At 43.7% G+C, this 16,703-nt stretch overlaps 1 protein-coding gene across 1 annotated transcript in view; it reads left to right on the top strand.

Moving 5' to 3' along the window:
• The window catches only part of kif13a (kinesin family member 13A), a gene marked incomplete at both ends in the record, with an annotated part of 101,287 nt that overhangs the window by 15,006 nt on the left and 69,578 nt on the right, over positions 1–16,703 (top strand). The window contains one exon of the mRNA XM_080743165.1: positions 12,389–12,404. Within this exon, the coding sequence (XP_080599291.1) occupies positions 12,389–12,404 (16 nt within the window). The remainder of the gene's footprint in view (positions 1–12,388; positions 12,405–16,703) is intronic.

The raw sequence follows: 16,703 nt of genomic DNA on the forward strand, positions 1-16,703 counted from the left end.
TGTTGTTCTGGAGACCTTATAGAAAAGGTCTGTGAAGAAAAAAATTCTGTTACAATTACTTTCTGTTTTGGGTCCAAAATGAGCTAGTTTGCCTGGACTATAACTGGTCTAATGGGCCCGTGTTGCCATGATGTGAACTGCTCATGGCACTGCTATTCATTAAGGCTGTTTTGGGATCTCGAGCTTGGCTTTTATATCGGAACTTTGACTCATGAGGCTGGTAGGCTGTCTTGGCTCCCTACTTACAACAGTTGCCTGGTGACAGCTGTTGCCAAGATACGGAAAATGTTCTGGAATTGTGTTGACCCGCAATGCGATATGCCAGGGCCCGCCCCAAAGTATTTTGCAGAACCTATGGATTTTCTTTGATGAAGTAGCTAAATTTGAGCATTCATTCTGCACAACAAAGTTCTTTACGCACATTTGGCTCCATTGCAAAATAACAAGATACAGTTTATCTAAACCGGTGGTTCTCAACCTGTGGGTCAGGACCCCCAGGGTGGTCCCCAAATAATTTTGAGGGGTCCCCAGATGATTAACTTAATGTGCAACATTGTTATCTCACTCAACAGTAAACAAACCAACATAAAGTTTAAATTGTATAGAGGGTATATGCACATTTCTAAAGTGACAATTTAAGGACTTTTTAATACCTCTAAAATTACAAATGAAACATTGGCCAAATTGTCAAATATTAGACGCTGAAATAGCAGATCTACATGCTCACAACGCCTCGCGTTGCGAGGCGTTGTGAGCATGTAGATCTGCTATTTTCACACAATAGAACCGTGTTATACAAAATATTATGCCTCAACTCTTAGTGCTCGTCAGGGTGGGGGTCCCCAGTTAAAATATTATTATTTTGGGGTTCGCAGCCTGAAAAGGTTGAGAACCACTGATCTAAACCGAAGGTGACTCCACAATCACATGTTTTAACCAGAACGTCTGGTATACACTGTTTCTAATTGTACTTTCCTTCAGCTGTGCTGAACAGTGGAATTCACCACTAGCATTTTGGATGGATCCATGGCATGCCGGCCTGTTTCTATCATTAGTGTTAGCTAGCCTACTTCCTCTTAAGCTGCCTTGAAAATAGAACTGACTGTTGACATGTATCATCCTCTGTCAACCTCTTTGCTGCGTTCAATCCCATTTTCATGTTTACTCTCAGATGATCTATTCTACAGTAGGCTATTTAACCACTATGAACCCCGCTAGCTATATTATTCGCCCCCTCTATTGATGCACCTTCTCTTTATTGGTACTGTACTACTATTGATGCACCTTCTCTTTATTGGTACTGTAGTGCTCTTGTTTTTTCATCTTATCTATCTTTTTTCTTACTTCTCTGTAACTTTGTAAATAACTGTATACTGCTGTGCTACAACTGGACAACTGAATCTCCCCCTTGGGATAATAAAGGTATCTATCTATCTATCTATCTATCTAGCATTCCTTTTCTGGGCACGTCGTATATTAGGTGAACATTCTGCAAATAGCCTATTTACAAGATCGTAATGTGTCGTGTTGAGCTGCGTTGTGACTGTGAGCTTGTAGATCGGCTATTTTTGCGGAAGAGATTTGGCATAGAGAAAAAGTACAGACCACTGTGTTAGACCAGTCAATGAAGTACAGTACACCGTATAGGTTTTAGTTGTTAAAGGCACCAAGCTTTCTCAAAACTCATTTTAACCCATTAAGATCTGTGTCACGTAACCACTTCAACGATACATTTGTATACTTTGGATATTCAAAAATAGCAAATCTACAAGCTGCGAGCTTCTAGATCTTTTAACTCAAATCTTTGCTTCTGGGGGGTTCCCGGAAAGAAAATATTTTGAGATAGGGCATGGGGGTCTGCGGTCAAATACATATAATTCTAGGGGTCCCTGACATTAAAAACTTTGAGCACCACAGATAAAGGTATTTTCCATTTAGACCTAAACCTAAATCTGTCTTATTTTACATTTGAACCACTTTAACCATTATTTTATGCTTTATCTATTAAAAAAATAGCAGATATACAAGCTCACAGCACTGCGTGCTTGTAGATCTGCTATTTTTCAAAAATCTGAAAAATCTGTGCAAGTCTTTGAATATCTTTGACCTGATCTTTGACCCGACTTCTAAACCCTTCCTCTAAATCAGTGGTTCTCAAACTTTTTCATGTCAAGGACCCCCAAAATTACGGCTATTTGGCCACGGACCCCCCATCTCAAAATATGTTGTTCCAGGGAGCACCCAGAAGCAGAGATTTGAGATACAAAAGTTTGCTTTGAAAAATATAAATTTTAACATTTGCACACATTTTTCAAGATTTTTCAAAAATAGCAGATCTACAAGCTTGCAGCGCGGCACTCGGTGGTGCGCTGTGTGCTTGTATGCTATTTTTCAATAGTTAAAGCATTAAATAATTCTAACCCTAAATGGGTTAATGGGTTAAGCAGTAGTGGGGCTCCTTTGACCCAACTGGTGTGTTATTGGTCAAGGGCAGAGAGCCGCCCCAGCATGGCATTCTCCTCCTGCTTTCTTGTCTGCTCCATGTTACAGTGTGACCTCTGCTTTGAGCGGGGGGGTGAAGAAAGCAATAAATGTTTTTACTCCAGTAAAAGTATCAATACTACAATGTAGAACGTAGAATGTATACTCTGTCAAGTGGAAGTCCCACATTTCAAATAGCCAAAGTTTAAATAGGGTTAATAGTGGTTAATGTATGTTTTGTAATAATAATTCAAATCTACAAAGTAACTAGTTTGAAGTTTTCAAGTAATGGTATCGGAATAAAACATACTATATTTGCCTCTGAGATGTAGTGGAGTAGAAGTAATGTATTGAACATTGGACATGCTCCGGTAAAGTAAAAGTACCTCAAAACTGTGTGCAAGTACAGTACTTGAGTAAACTTACTTAGTTACTCTCCACCACTGGCTTTGGGTGGGTGGGTGGGTGGGAGCAGGGACGTGCTGGTCATTGGGAAAAGCGGGACAACTCCCGAACGGCCGGTTAATTCCTGGCCGGTCCAGGCCAGCCATTTGGAAAAAAATGTACTGTTTGCACAAAAGTAAAAATTAAACTGTTTGCACAAAAGTAGTGAAAACAGCAGATCTACAAGCACACAACGCCTCGCGGTGCGAGGCGTTGTGTGCTTGTAGATTGGCTGTTTTCACTAGTTTAAATCATTTTTAAAATGATAAATACAAAACAAACGGTTTTGGACATACACGGTTTCCACCCGACAACGACGAAATATAACTCATGTAGTTGGCCCACTGGCTTGTCACTTGTCATGATCTGAAATGGCAAATCTTTGAGTAGCAGCAGCGCTATGGAGAGAGATCTCTCTCTATAGCGCGCAATGAGGGCCTCTCCAACTCTTTTTCCCGGGCTGAATCAGGGGCCCAGCACGCCCCTGGGTGGGAGTGTTCCTTTCTAAACATACCCAGAGACCATCTGAAATGTCAGCCTGGAGCCTGCGAGGGTGCAGGGCTCTGTGTAATCCAACGCTAGCGCAGAGAGAGACAGACGCAGAAGGAGACACACACAGCTATGGCTGTTGTTGTGGTCTGCTCCCTCAAGCTTATTGGCTTGTAATTGCTTTTGAAACACGCTGACAGCCAAGTCAGGGGAAGGAATTAGATGTGCGGTTGGGGTTGTGTGGGAGAGTTAACGGGTGGGAGTGCATAGTTTCAGCTGCACATCAGGGAGAGGAATTAGTGTGTGTGTGTGTGTGTGTGTGTGTGTGTGTGTGTGTGTGTGTGTGTGTGTGTGTGTGTGTGTGTGTGTGTGTGTGTGTGTGTGTCGGGAGGAGGGGGGGGGGGGTATGCCAGTGCTAGTTGTGGCATACTGCTTACCCATGCCGCTTTCAATCACAAAATTGCATCATGACAGGGCTGTGACGGCATAATCGTGTGTGTGTGTGTGTGTGTGTGTGTGTGTACGCGCGCGTGTGTGCGTGCCTGCATGCGTGAGTGCGCGTGTGCTTATATTATTATCTGCTTGTGCGCATTTGACTGTATTAACCACATTAACCATGGTTTCCCTATTTGGAGCATTTCATTATTAGCAAACATTTTCCAAACAAACTAAATAAAAAAACGATGTACTTTTTCCCATAAGAGCACATCGACCAGCTCACAGCGTGTTGCATTGTGACACGTTGTTAGCCTGTAGATCTGCTGTTTGCAAATTGTACAAGTACAAGATAGGACTTCAATTTAAATGGTTAGATGTTCTGCTGTGGGTCGGTGTTTTTGTGTGTCCATGGCATGCCAGATGTGTTTCTCAGCTTTGTGTGGCATGGGGAGCTTCTTGTGTGTGATTTGGAATGCTTGGTTCAGTGGTTCTAAACGTTTTTCATGTCAAGTACCCCCAATTTGACATGTATTTGGCCGGGGAACCTAGGCCTGTCACAATTATTACATAATCGTCTAATCGCAATTATTTTAGGTAATCGCAATTATTTTGCATAATCGTCATAATCGTTTCCATGTTGAGAAATGTTCATAATAGTTTCAAACACTTTCAAAAAGTAGTGGAGATAGCAGATCTACAAGCTCACAACGCGTTGCATCCCGACGCGTTGTGAGCTTGTAGATCGGCTATTTCCACTATCAATGTTTATCAATGTTCTTTTATAAAGTTGTCAAATAGGTGAGTAATTTCTTTGTATATTTAGGTTATGAGCCATATATCTACCATTGTGCAACTTCAAAGCCTACAAGCCAAACAGAAATGTAATTGTCAACGACAAAAAACGTAATTAAATCGTTAATCGCAATTATTGAGTGACAATTTATCGTCATGTAAAATGTCATTATCGTGACAGCCCTGGGGAAGCCTTTGTGACAGGGACCCCCAGAAGAATCTTTCCAAAAATAGCGAATGTAAACACTTGCACCGCGGCACGAACTGATGTTATTTACTACTTTGGCTGGCAACCCCCTCGAACCACCACAAGGACCCCTGGCAGTCCCCGAACCCCACTTTGAGAACCACTGGCTTAGCTGAAAATGCAGGATTATGTTATCATAAACTAGAGTCCCCTAAACCAGGGTAATGCATTTGACACAGTTTGCTTCTGTACCTCTTTGCCTTGGCAAGCGCAGAGAAAGACATAATGCAACTGTTAAGCAGTTTAGATTCATGTGCTTTTTATTGTGATGTGTGTGTAATTTTTTTTTTCTTCTCTTTTTTTTTCGTGCTGCTAAACTATGATTTCCGATGACACCAGATATATTGCTTTTGGCAGCTGTTTCTAATCTGGTGGTCTAAGTGATGTGTTAAAAAGTAATGGAAGATACAAGTCTCAGATAGTGTGTGGGGCAATAATATTGAGTTTCATTAGGATTTATGTTTCAAAGCCCTATGATTAGTTTCACTATCAAAATCACCATTATCCCCAAATCATCTCTGTCTCTCACCCTTACTCTTCCCCTGTAACCATAACCCTGTTAAGAACTGACTCCTGAAAAGTAGAGTGAAATGACAGAGGACCTTTTGATTTCAATCAATAAATAAATAGACATATAATGAAGGAGCTGAAATGTGTAGTCAAGGTCATGACTGATGTGTAGTCTCTGTATCTGAGTGCATGCTGTCATGTGATAGCGTGTGTGTGTGTATGCGTGTGTGCGCAGTGATGCTACTAGCCCTGCATCCTGTGTCCCTTACGCATATTTTTAATAAAGGACGCATTAAACTAAGCATCACAGCATCCCCAGCGAGTATACAACGCCATCCTTCCTGCTATGGTGGAGTCTCCACAGCTGTGCGTTTTGGCATTATTGATAAGATGACTGAGATCGTCTTGTAAATCCATGCTTCTGTACTTTATTAACTACATACGGTACAAGTAGCTATTTGCCACTATTTGTTTAAATTAAAGTACTTTTTGATGTTTTCACCATTGATACTTAATGTGTGTGTCGTCGCGGGACCCATAAAATAATTCTGGGACCCATTTGAATGACCACCTGTGGGTCCCGGGACCCATTGCATTGAAAACCTAGCAACATCACTGCGTGCGTGTGTGTACCCTCAATGACCATACATGTCATTTAGATCAAATTATTTTAACTGGTGCTGGCCGCTCCTACTGTGTGTAGGTCCATATGTCCCTATGTCTGTATGAGCATGAGACTAACGTCACACCAGACTAACGTCATAGAAAGTACACCGACATCACCACAGCTGATGTCGCGGACAGAACGGCCCATACAAGGAGATATATATTATGCACGTGCACATGTGTCATGTTTGATACTTTGATACCATGCGAAGTCACTACGCACAGTGATACAGTATAGACCATGTCAGTCCATTTTCGACTTGGCATCCATCAAAGCTATAGTGTGTATTGGTCCGATATTGTACACATCATTGATCGACTGTTTTGACTGTTTTTAGATTTTATTGATTTTATTGAATAGGTTCCTGGTCTACCTACGTTTTTTAGTTTACTCTTTCTATGCATTTGACGTATTGACGTTGATGTATTCATGTATATTACCTTGTGCTGTCCTTGCGTATTGTAAGTCGCTCTGCTAAATGCCTAAATTGTAAATTGTGTGTGTGAGTATGTGCCCTATATTATTTAGAGTTGATAAGGTTTGATGGTATGGCGGTATATTATCTGGGCCATAGTGTGCAGGGCTCACAGAGTGCAGCTTGCCGTGGCATAATGACACAGTGGCCTTAATCCCGCACCATAACCACAGGGGACATTCCAGCGCTGCCCCCCCCCCCCGCGCTCTCCGGCATCAAGACACAGGTCTGCTCTGCTCTTCCGGCGGGTCATGTTTGAGATGGCAGCTGCCACTGTCACAGTCCTTACTACTTCCATCTGACACGCAGTATCACAAACAAGGCAAATTAATGGCCGTCGTTATCGTCTTGTCATTCAGCCTGGCCTGGACACTAGTGGCGATGGGAAAGGCGGCTCGACCTCAGACTGTGCCCTGGCTGAACTCTGCCACAGCAGGGAAGTGCAGAGAATGTTAGAGAGATATTTCTAAAAGGGCCTTTTGGTGAAAATATCGAAAATAGCAGACCTCCAAGCTCACAACTTGTCGCAGCGCGATGCGTTGTGAGCTTGGAGGTCGGCTATTTTCTGTGCTTGATACCACACTAAACTAAGCATAAGCAAGTGAATACTGGAGATGTGGCGTAACGGCATGGATTTATATACAGAGAGGGCAATTCTTTCAACATAAGATGCTGCATTCAAGTTCAGGAGAGTTTGGACAAGGCAATTCTCTTGAATGCTGCCTTCAGGTATGGCATGGAAAGAGGGCATCTGCATTTCTTTCACCACAGTAAAAACTGCATTCATTGTCTGGAGAGGGCACTTTTTACAGGCAGATAAAAGGGCAGGGGCTCAAGCCCCCTTTGATGTCTTTGTGTGCACATGCCTGTGCCACACCACAGTGAATCATGCAGAGCTGTGTGTTGCTCAGCCTTTGGTCAAGATGAAACCATGCATGGACCACTTGATCACTGGACGCCCCCCCCCCCCCCCCCCCCCCCCTGGCACATGCTTCTGAGTGTGTTAATGATGACACACACACATTAAGAGGTTTCGGCCATGCTGGGCAGAGGCTGCGGTGTCAACCTGCATCAGCCACTGAGGGGAAGACCGTCTGATGCCGTCTGGCACTTCTGTGTCACGCGCATGCTCGCGCCCTTTGTTGTTCGACGTGCTTAGTAGCCCTCAAGCATTACGTTAATGCACACACTGTGCAAATTAAGCAATAGAAATGGCCTGCAGCTGTTATACTGTATGCCTGCATCGGACTGCTCAACAAAGAACTGTGTATTAATTAACCACGGGTATTATTATAAAATGAAACAAGACGTACAGTATATAAGACTAATACAATAAATCTGTGGAAATCTAGGTACATTTGTGTCTCAGACATACACAGTAGTCGTGCACAATTCCCATCATTGTGCCGTGCATGCAGCAAAGCAAGATTGCTTCTCCATCACATGCATGATGAGTCAAGCCACTGCCAGTGACCAGGAAGCCTGTTGGTTTTGTTGTTGTGCTTCCACCAGCCATGTTTTGATCTTCCAGTTGTGCGTTTGTGTCCCGTTCTCGGGAACACCTTGAGGTATTTCTTCCAGTGGCACAAAGTTCCACACACTGTGGCCTCAAGGATGCACTGATTCTATTCTAGAGGTCTGAGGTCAAGGTCACGGTGGCCTCACAAAACATACATGCAGTATGTAAATACACACAGTGATAGCTTACATTTACCGGTAATTAAATTCCTTCAAAGTCTTAACTTCAATATCGTCGCTGTCGGTCAGAAACCTCCATATTCAAACTCTTTGTGTTTTTTTGTAAATGAATGCCCTACTCGATCATACTACAGCGGCACACATCATCAAAAGTATCCCCAAGCTCCAAATGCTGCGCGAAGCAACATGCTTTTTTGAGCTTGTCGATCTGGATCTAAGCTGCAGCTACTAGGTTAGGAGATGCAGGCATACAACGGCCATGCTGTATTTCTAGTTTTCACACATAGTCCTTCGCCTCATTGGTTCAAAATGACAGTGTAATCCTGCACATGTGAAGACACATCTCCTCAATGGGAGTAGACCTGATAGTGCTGTACACTAACGGTATGCAATAGCTTGCTGCCTCCATATTGAACCGGTACCTCATATTCACTTTTATTTTGTTCAATGCCTCGACCCCCTCTGTTGTTCACTCACTAATGTGAGTGAACTCTTTTACTGTATACATACAGTATATGTTATTATATATTATGTATATATATACTGTTCATATATACTGTACTACTAATTTAGTATATTGTTTACATTGCTTTTCTCTCAACAATCATTCCATTTTACATTTGAAGCAGAATTATTTATAGTTTGAGTAGTGCTTGATATGTAGAAATGTGGAGGTACACCGGGTCACTAATATCTTTATAAACAATGTGCAACAAAAATGTCCCAAATTTCAAAAGAAGAAACATAACTGCCATTTTCGCATCCTTAGCAGCCGATATATGGTAGAAAATGCAAATATTGGTACGATATATGGGTTAACCTTTACACCAGAGGAACAGGGTGGGCTCTGTTAGTCGTCTCTGATTAAGACGTCGTCTCTGCAGAGGCTCTCACTGGCCACGATTCAGACAGTGAACGTAGAAAAAACTAGGTGCTCTTCTCTCTTTCTTTGTTTTTCCTCTTTACTCTCACTCTGTTTCTCCCTTATTACAATGAGCTTGAGCGAGAGACAGGGATTCGGCTGACTGCTCTGCAGTGGGCAGTGGTTGATGTCTTTCTCATTAGTGTGGTTGCTATAGGCAACAAACTATTGTTCTCGTTCCGAGAATCTTTGGCCAGCAAAGTGAACCTGCATTTTGTTAACCTTTGCACAAAAGAAAAGTGAAGCTTTTGGTCATGCTTCACTCACTGTTGTCACTCTCGTCATGCTTCACATGACATCACAATATATAATATAAATGGTAAGGTGGAATTCAGTTCCCAGTGGATTCCTCGCGACTAGCGCCAGTGCGACCACACTTCACTTGCAGTTTCCCAGAATTGCTGCGTCGTTACATGAGAGCACTTTGCTTTTGGGGTCATAAGTATGTCGCTATTACTGGGAAACCATCTTAGCAGTCCACGTTTGACACGACACGACAGCAGTGGTTTTGAACTGGTTTTAAAACTGGTTTCATATCACTCACAATCTGGATTTTGCCCTGAGCAACTAATCAAAATAATTTTGAGAGTTGCTCTTTGACCCTTGCAGAATTGTTTTGACACACATATCGTCCCAGCTGAGAGGCGTTGCTTGTGGATCTGCTATTTTCACTACTTTTGTGCAAGTACTCTTGTACCGGTATGATGAATTAGCGCTTTAATTTACGAAAGAAATTCTAATTTGGAACTTGGAGATACAAGGTTTCTACCTGACAGTGATGATATGTGTGTGTGTGTGTGTGTGTGTGTGTGTGTGATGGGGTTCTATGCTATTCTCACGTAAAATTTTATCTAAAACGAATATCTATCCCAGTAATGTCATACGACGTAGGGCGGCATTATGAATACTGAACTGGACCTGCACAACAGTCAAACACACACACACACACACACACACACACACACGCACGCACACACACACACACACACACACACACACACACACACACACACACACACAAACTTGTGCACCCTGGGCAATGAACCTTACTGATGTTGGTGACCCCATGGCCTTTCCTCTAGCTCCACCATTAGCTCCAAATGTCCAATTGCACACAAGATATCTTGAATATTGGGTAGATTTATTACTGTGTAACGTGAGCTTTGCTTTGTACCACACCTGCCATGAGTGACAGGTTAGGCTGAGTCATGCCTCACAGAATTAGAAAGTGATAAACTGTAGTCTTTGTTAAAGAGTTGACAAAGACTGTTATAGTAGGTAATATTAGCCCATCACCTGCAGCAAAGCCTGTGTTCCAGCCACAAAAGGGACTTAAACATACTTAAATGGAAATGTAGGACATACTCTCATAGCCTGGAAAAAAGAACTTGCCCTCAGCGGATTTGGGTCTGGCCCCGAAGAGTTGGGTGACCAATCAAGGCCCAGTATTCAAATATGGGCGTGTTTATCACATTGCTGTAGTGGTCTGGTCTATCCACAGAGTGATATAGTCTGGCTATGCGAAGCTAATACTCTCATGGTTTCAACTTTTTTGGATAAACCACACAGTAAAGAGAGAGAGAAGTGGATGACATGTGGTCGAGAGCCGGGCTTGAATCCATGATGGCACTTGAGACAAACCACAGCTTGATCTGTGCAATAACTGTCTGAGCAGCCATGACATCAATGTGATTTGGGCCATCTTGCGGCTGCATCCCAACATGTTCACATTGTGGGCAAAACACGTACTTAGTGTACGATTGTTAACTGTCTGGGGCAGGGGCGTCACAAGGGGGGGAAAAGTGGGACTGAGTTACTAGCGCCCAAGGTGGAGGGGCCTTAATTATTTTATGCTTTAGCTATTGAAAAATAGCAGATATACAAGCTCACAGCGCGGCACCGAGTGCCACGCTGCGAGCTTGTAGATCTGCTATTTTTGAAAAGTAGTGAAAATGTGTGCAAATCTTTGAATATACCGGTATGTATTTTTTAAGCGAACATTTGTAATTCAAATATTGCTTCTGGGGGGTCCCTGGAACTACATATTTTGAGATGGGAAACAAAGGTTTTTCAAAAAACTTTAAGAAGGATTTGAAATATTCAAAGACTTGCACAAATTTTCACATTTTTCAAAAATAGCAGATCTACAAGCTCGCAGTGCGGCACTATATCTGCTATTTTTCAATAGTTAAACACACAATAATGCATAATAATGCGTTCCCAGTCTAAGGGGGCCCGCAGTCAATACTTTTACCCAGGGCCCAGAATTAGGTGCGACACCCCTGCAGCTGACTACGATCTGATCTGAGTCATGACCTGCATTTGTTTGGCAACTGCATCAAATGGACTCAGCCGGTGTTAACACCTGCAACATAAAGATGGCTTGAATCGTGTGTGTGTAGATATCTTGCTCCACATTATGGAAACCAGATCGGCATGACTTTGGCCTCACATATACTTTTGTCCTGGACTCTGGCAGTGGGTAGTGTGTTGTGTTGGAGTGCTGAGGTAATGCTGCTGAGTCCGGGGCCTCCCCTGCCTCCCCTCGGCTAAGTACACAGACACCAAGCCTGTTTACCCAACAGAGGCAGTGGGACATTGAATCCTAAATCTCTTCCCTTCCTTGCGCTCCACTGGCCCAATTATGAACCCAATCACAGCAACCTGCAGCCCCCAACCAGGAAATGCCACTGTGTGGAAATGAATGAACAAATGAATGAATAAAGACACAGGAATGAATGAAGGGACCGCACCAGGAGGTCCCACTGTCTTTTCTTTCTTTCTTACCGTTGACAACAGTGACAACAAACTAGGACAACAGTCTGTGGGAAGTGAAGTCTTCCTAAATGGCCCAAATTATTTTCTGTAGAAATGTTTAAAATTAAGTTCATGGCCGAGTCAGCCGACACAATACTTGTGTTTTTAGCTGAAGGCCGTTTGTCTCCAAAGAGTATATGAGGGGTTTCCTGTTGTCTGAAGACATGTGCAGACTGACCCTGTTCTGACATGTGAAATTATATTAATGCTTAAGTACATTATATTATATAAGTTGTTTTAATGCTAACAACAATGCCTTCTGTGTGTTTGTGTGTCTATCCCTCTGTCTCCCTCACTGTCTGTCTGTCTGTCTGTCTCTCCTCCTCCGTTTCTCTGTCTCCTGTTTGTCTCTCTATCTCTCTATCTGTTGTTCAATTCCCTCTCTGCATCGGCGCTGGTCCCATGAAGCAGGAAACAAACAAAGGTATGTGATTCATTCAGTTCATTCATCTACAGTATGTGTATACATTTATTTGCACGCAATGATGGAACACAGAAGGTACTGTGACGTGATAATGAATGAATAATGCAAAATAATAATAATAAGCAGATCTACAAGCTCACAAAGTGTTGTATCGTGATATATCGGCTATTATCAAATATAGAAGTGCTCATGTGGCCTCCCTTGTCGCTTCTCTTTTTTGGGATTGTTTTCATTGACCTGGTTGCTCGTTTCAAACTAGGATCTGGCAACACTGCCTAGCAATACATCAGTGACCTTGTGCAGAGTCAACAGAAAGAGAGGGTTATTTGCAGTGTAACAAGTGCTCCACACAGCACTGGTTATTATTGCAATGGATCCACTTGAGCACACCGACAGTTAGTTTAAGGCTCGGTAAACACAGCGCTGTCCACTTTCCCAGGGAACATCCTTTCTGTTAGGCATGGGCGATATGACATTTCTGGACAAGAAGGAGATCAGCCGGAGAATCGGAGCAGCAGGAGCGGTTTTGCAGTCGCTAAATTGCACTGTTTTGTGAAGAAAAAAAATAGTAGAGCCGGAAGGCAAAGCTCTCTGTCTGCCGAGCAATCTTCGTTCCTACTCTCACCTATGGTCATGAAGTGTGGGTCATGACTGAAAGTATAAGGTCGCGGGTTCAAACGGCCGAAATGAGTTTTCTCAGATGGGTGGCTGGTATCTCCCTTAGAGATAGGGTGAGAAGTTCAGTCACCTGAGAGAGAGACTGGGAATAGAACCGCTGCTCCTACACTTGGAAAGGAGTCAGCTTAGGTGGTTCGGGCATCTAGTACGGATGCCTCCCGAGCGCCTTCCTAGGAAGGTCCTCGATGCACGTCCCACTGGAAGGAGACCCCGTGGCAGACCAAAGACCAGATGGAACGATTATATCTCCAAACTGGCCTGGGAACGCCTCGGTATAGTCCCAGAGGGAGTGGAGGAAGTTGCGCAGAATAAGGAATGGATGGATCAATATCTGTCATAATTAATTGCTGTCATGACCGATAATCCATATAAACCGATGTCGATATGATCTCATTCTGTATTTAAAAAATATAATTTTGTCCATTCTGAAAAGGGCATATAAACACTGAATTTGAAAAAGCCTCTTTATTCCAAAACGAGGGATGCACCGTTACTGATATGCTGGCCCATATCCCAATCCCAACATGTTTGAACAGTTTGAATGTAGTATTTTTGCCAGACCCAGGGGGTCGGCCTACATAAGGCTTTGTCGGTCTGTCGGTCTGTCGGTCCCTCTTTTCCTCAGTTTGCCTGTCCTCTTTTCCTCTGATTGCCTTGAGTGCCGTCACCTGTACAGGACCAGCTGAGTTGAGTTGGCTGACGAGCTGCTGACACTATAAATTCCTCAGCCCAGCTCACAAACATTTCCAGCTGCTCAGCCTATACAATCCTGTGTGTTCATGTGTTAGTTCAGTGCCATACTAGTGAAAACAGCCGATCTACAAGCTCACTACGCTTTGTTGCTGAGACTATAAAATCCTGTGTGTTCATGTGTTAGTTCAGTGCCATACTAGTTTTCATTGCGGGTCTGGCACGTCCAGGTGACCTGGTCTAGTTATTTAAGAATGTTCCAACGTGTTGACCCTTTTGAAAGCTTCCCCAGAAAACACTGATAGAATGTGCAGCCTTCATCATCTCAAAAGGCTTTTTCGATTCCGATATTGCATTTTAAGGATTGCTTATTTCTGGCGCATGACATAGTGCGTAGCCAAGTATACGCCAGGCCTAACGTCATCGACGTGGCTGTTTTACAGTCAGCGGGAACAGGCAGGAGTTCTTTTTTTCAGCATAAGGGGGTCCCCAGCAAAAGTAGTTAATGTGGCATCAAAATCATTTTAACCAAGACTTGATCCATTTATGTGTTGGCTTTTCAAAAATAGCAACATCTGCAAGCTCACAGCACGCTGCGAACTTACAGATCTGCTATTTTCGAACATTTCCGAAAAATATCGAAAACTTTAGAAAGATAACACATAACAATTTGGGGGTCGTTGACTGGAAACATTTGGAGAACCACTGGTCTACACGGGGAGGGCTGTAGTGGAAGGAGCCTCTTGGCAGTTGGCACGGTCACACAGTCAGTATATCGCTGGGTCAATGCAGCTCTACTGACTGCCCCCCCCCCCCTCCCACAGGGTCCCCCGTGCAGTACAGCAGACCAGGGGCGAGGGTAGCGTCTCCAGGGACGTGATGGAGAGGGCTTTAGTTGTTAGGTCAGTCAGCAGGAGCCGGATGGACGTCCGTGTGAACGTGTCAGTGCAGCGAGAATGTAGCGAAACGTCCCCACAAAAGGCCCCACAATGAGAGAGGGATGAGCATCCAGACACTGGTGTGTGTGTGCGTGTGTGCTTGTGTGTGTGTGTGTGTGTGTGTGCGTGCGTGCGTGCGTGTGTGTGTATGTTTGTGCACATTCAAGGCTGCATTGTTGAGTGCACCCCCACGTCCCTCCTTGACGACTGGCTCGGAGATGGCCAGGATTCATTCGACGGACAGGGGTTTTGTGCTCAACCCGTATGGGGGGCCGAACCGACGGGGAAACATTAGTGGAGGGCCACGAGCTGCCATGGTCCCCGGGGGTCCGAGAACCTCCAGCTATTCATATAGTATAGAAAAAAAGAGAGAAAGGAGAGAAGAGAGAAAAGGAGTGCATCTTTTTTGGCTGTGTAAAAAATCTCCAACACGGTGTCTTCTTTGGTGCAACTAGGTGACAGAAGTTGATGCAAAAAAGGACGAGACCAAGGCACTGTTGTGGAAATAAAGTTAAAAAGCCTTTAATTCAGCGGTCTTCAACAGGGGGTCCGGAGAGTTACTACAGGGGGTCCTCCAAATCTTCCAATCCTTTGTATATTAACAACTTGAACCGCACTGCGAGGCGTTGTGAGCTTGTAGATCTGCTATTTTTGGCTACAGTTCTCAGAATAAGAACACTAGGGTTCAAGGAAGATTTGGAGGACCCTATATTGGCTATTTTTGGCAAAGACGTTTGGTGTAGAGGGGGAAAAGAGCAGACTAAGTACAGAGTAAAAGGTCAAGTTTATTAGGTAATATTGACGGTTCAAGTGGTTAAATATCTGAAAACACAAATTGACATGAATCCAAAATACACAGATGATTGTGCTGTTCTGTCAAACGATGAAACTATATGGAATCTATGAAAAGGTTGTGGGGGTTCCTGCTTCATCTCTCTCTCAACTAAGGGGTCCTTGGCCTGAAAATGTTGAAGACCCCTGATTTAATTGTATTTCGGCTATTGCATTATGGCAAGAATAAAAACACCTACGCGCCACGGCAACACTGCCTTCATCAGGGTGACTAAACTGTGGGGCCTCATATAGTATATTCACTGCACAGCTTTAGCCTTATGCTAGCAGAGAAACACAGGGGTGTCTGCTAAGCCCTACAACTCTGGTTCTCAAATGTTTTGTGTTAAGGACCTCCGAATTCATATGTATTTGTCTGCGGACCTCTGTCTTAAAACATGTTGTGCCAGGGACCCCCATACAAGATTCAGTGTACAGATACAAGATGGTGTTCAAATGTTTCAAAACAGATTTTTATAATACTCTGTTTACTACATTTAGCTGGGGGTTCCCAGGTACCTCCTGGACACCATTTTGGGCGCTTTTCGACAAAGAACTGGTTCAGGTTCTTTCTCCCGCCTATGGGATGAACCAGAGCTTTTCCAACAAGAACCGAGTTGGTTTCCGAACCGTAAAAGTTGGTTTGGAACAGGAACCACAAAATCCTTGGTTCCTCTGGTTCAATCTGGTTCAATCTGGTGGAAACGCAAGCCGGTTCGCGGCTGGTTTGCAAGAACGAACCAAGGTTCCAAGAAAGTTGAACGGCACTGGTTCTTGAACCAAGGTTCTTTTGGTGGAAAAGGCCCCTTTGAGAACCATAGATAAATAGATACTTTTATTATCCCACGGGGGAAACCACTTCCCTATGCATCCCAGTTATCACGTCCAAGCTGTTCTAATCCCAGGTCATGGACAGACTGTGCTTTAGGACGCACCTTCATCATTAATTGTGGCTGCTGATTAATCCAGTCCAATCAGGAATCTTTTGCAGTTTCACCAGGGAGAGGCTCACCAGAAGGAGAGTTAAGGCTCTCATAGTAACTAAGCCAGGCCTAATTGAGAATGATGGCACTTTTGTTCCCTTGAATGGCACCCACTCACTTGTCTGAAGTGACAAGAGGGGGTCTTGCTTTCAAAGCCCTCAATGATCTCAGGCCTTCCC

The sequence above is a fragment of the Nannobrachium achirus genome, assembly GCF_963921795.1.
Source record: "Nannobrachium achirus genome assembly, chromosome: 2".
In the NCBI taxonomy this organism is placed as follows: domain Eukaryota; kingdom Metazoa; phylum Chordata; class Actinopteri; order Myctophiformes; family Myctophidae; genus Nannobrachium; species Nannobrachium achirus.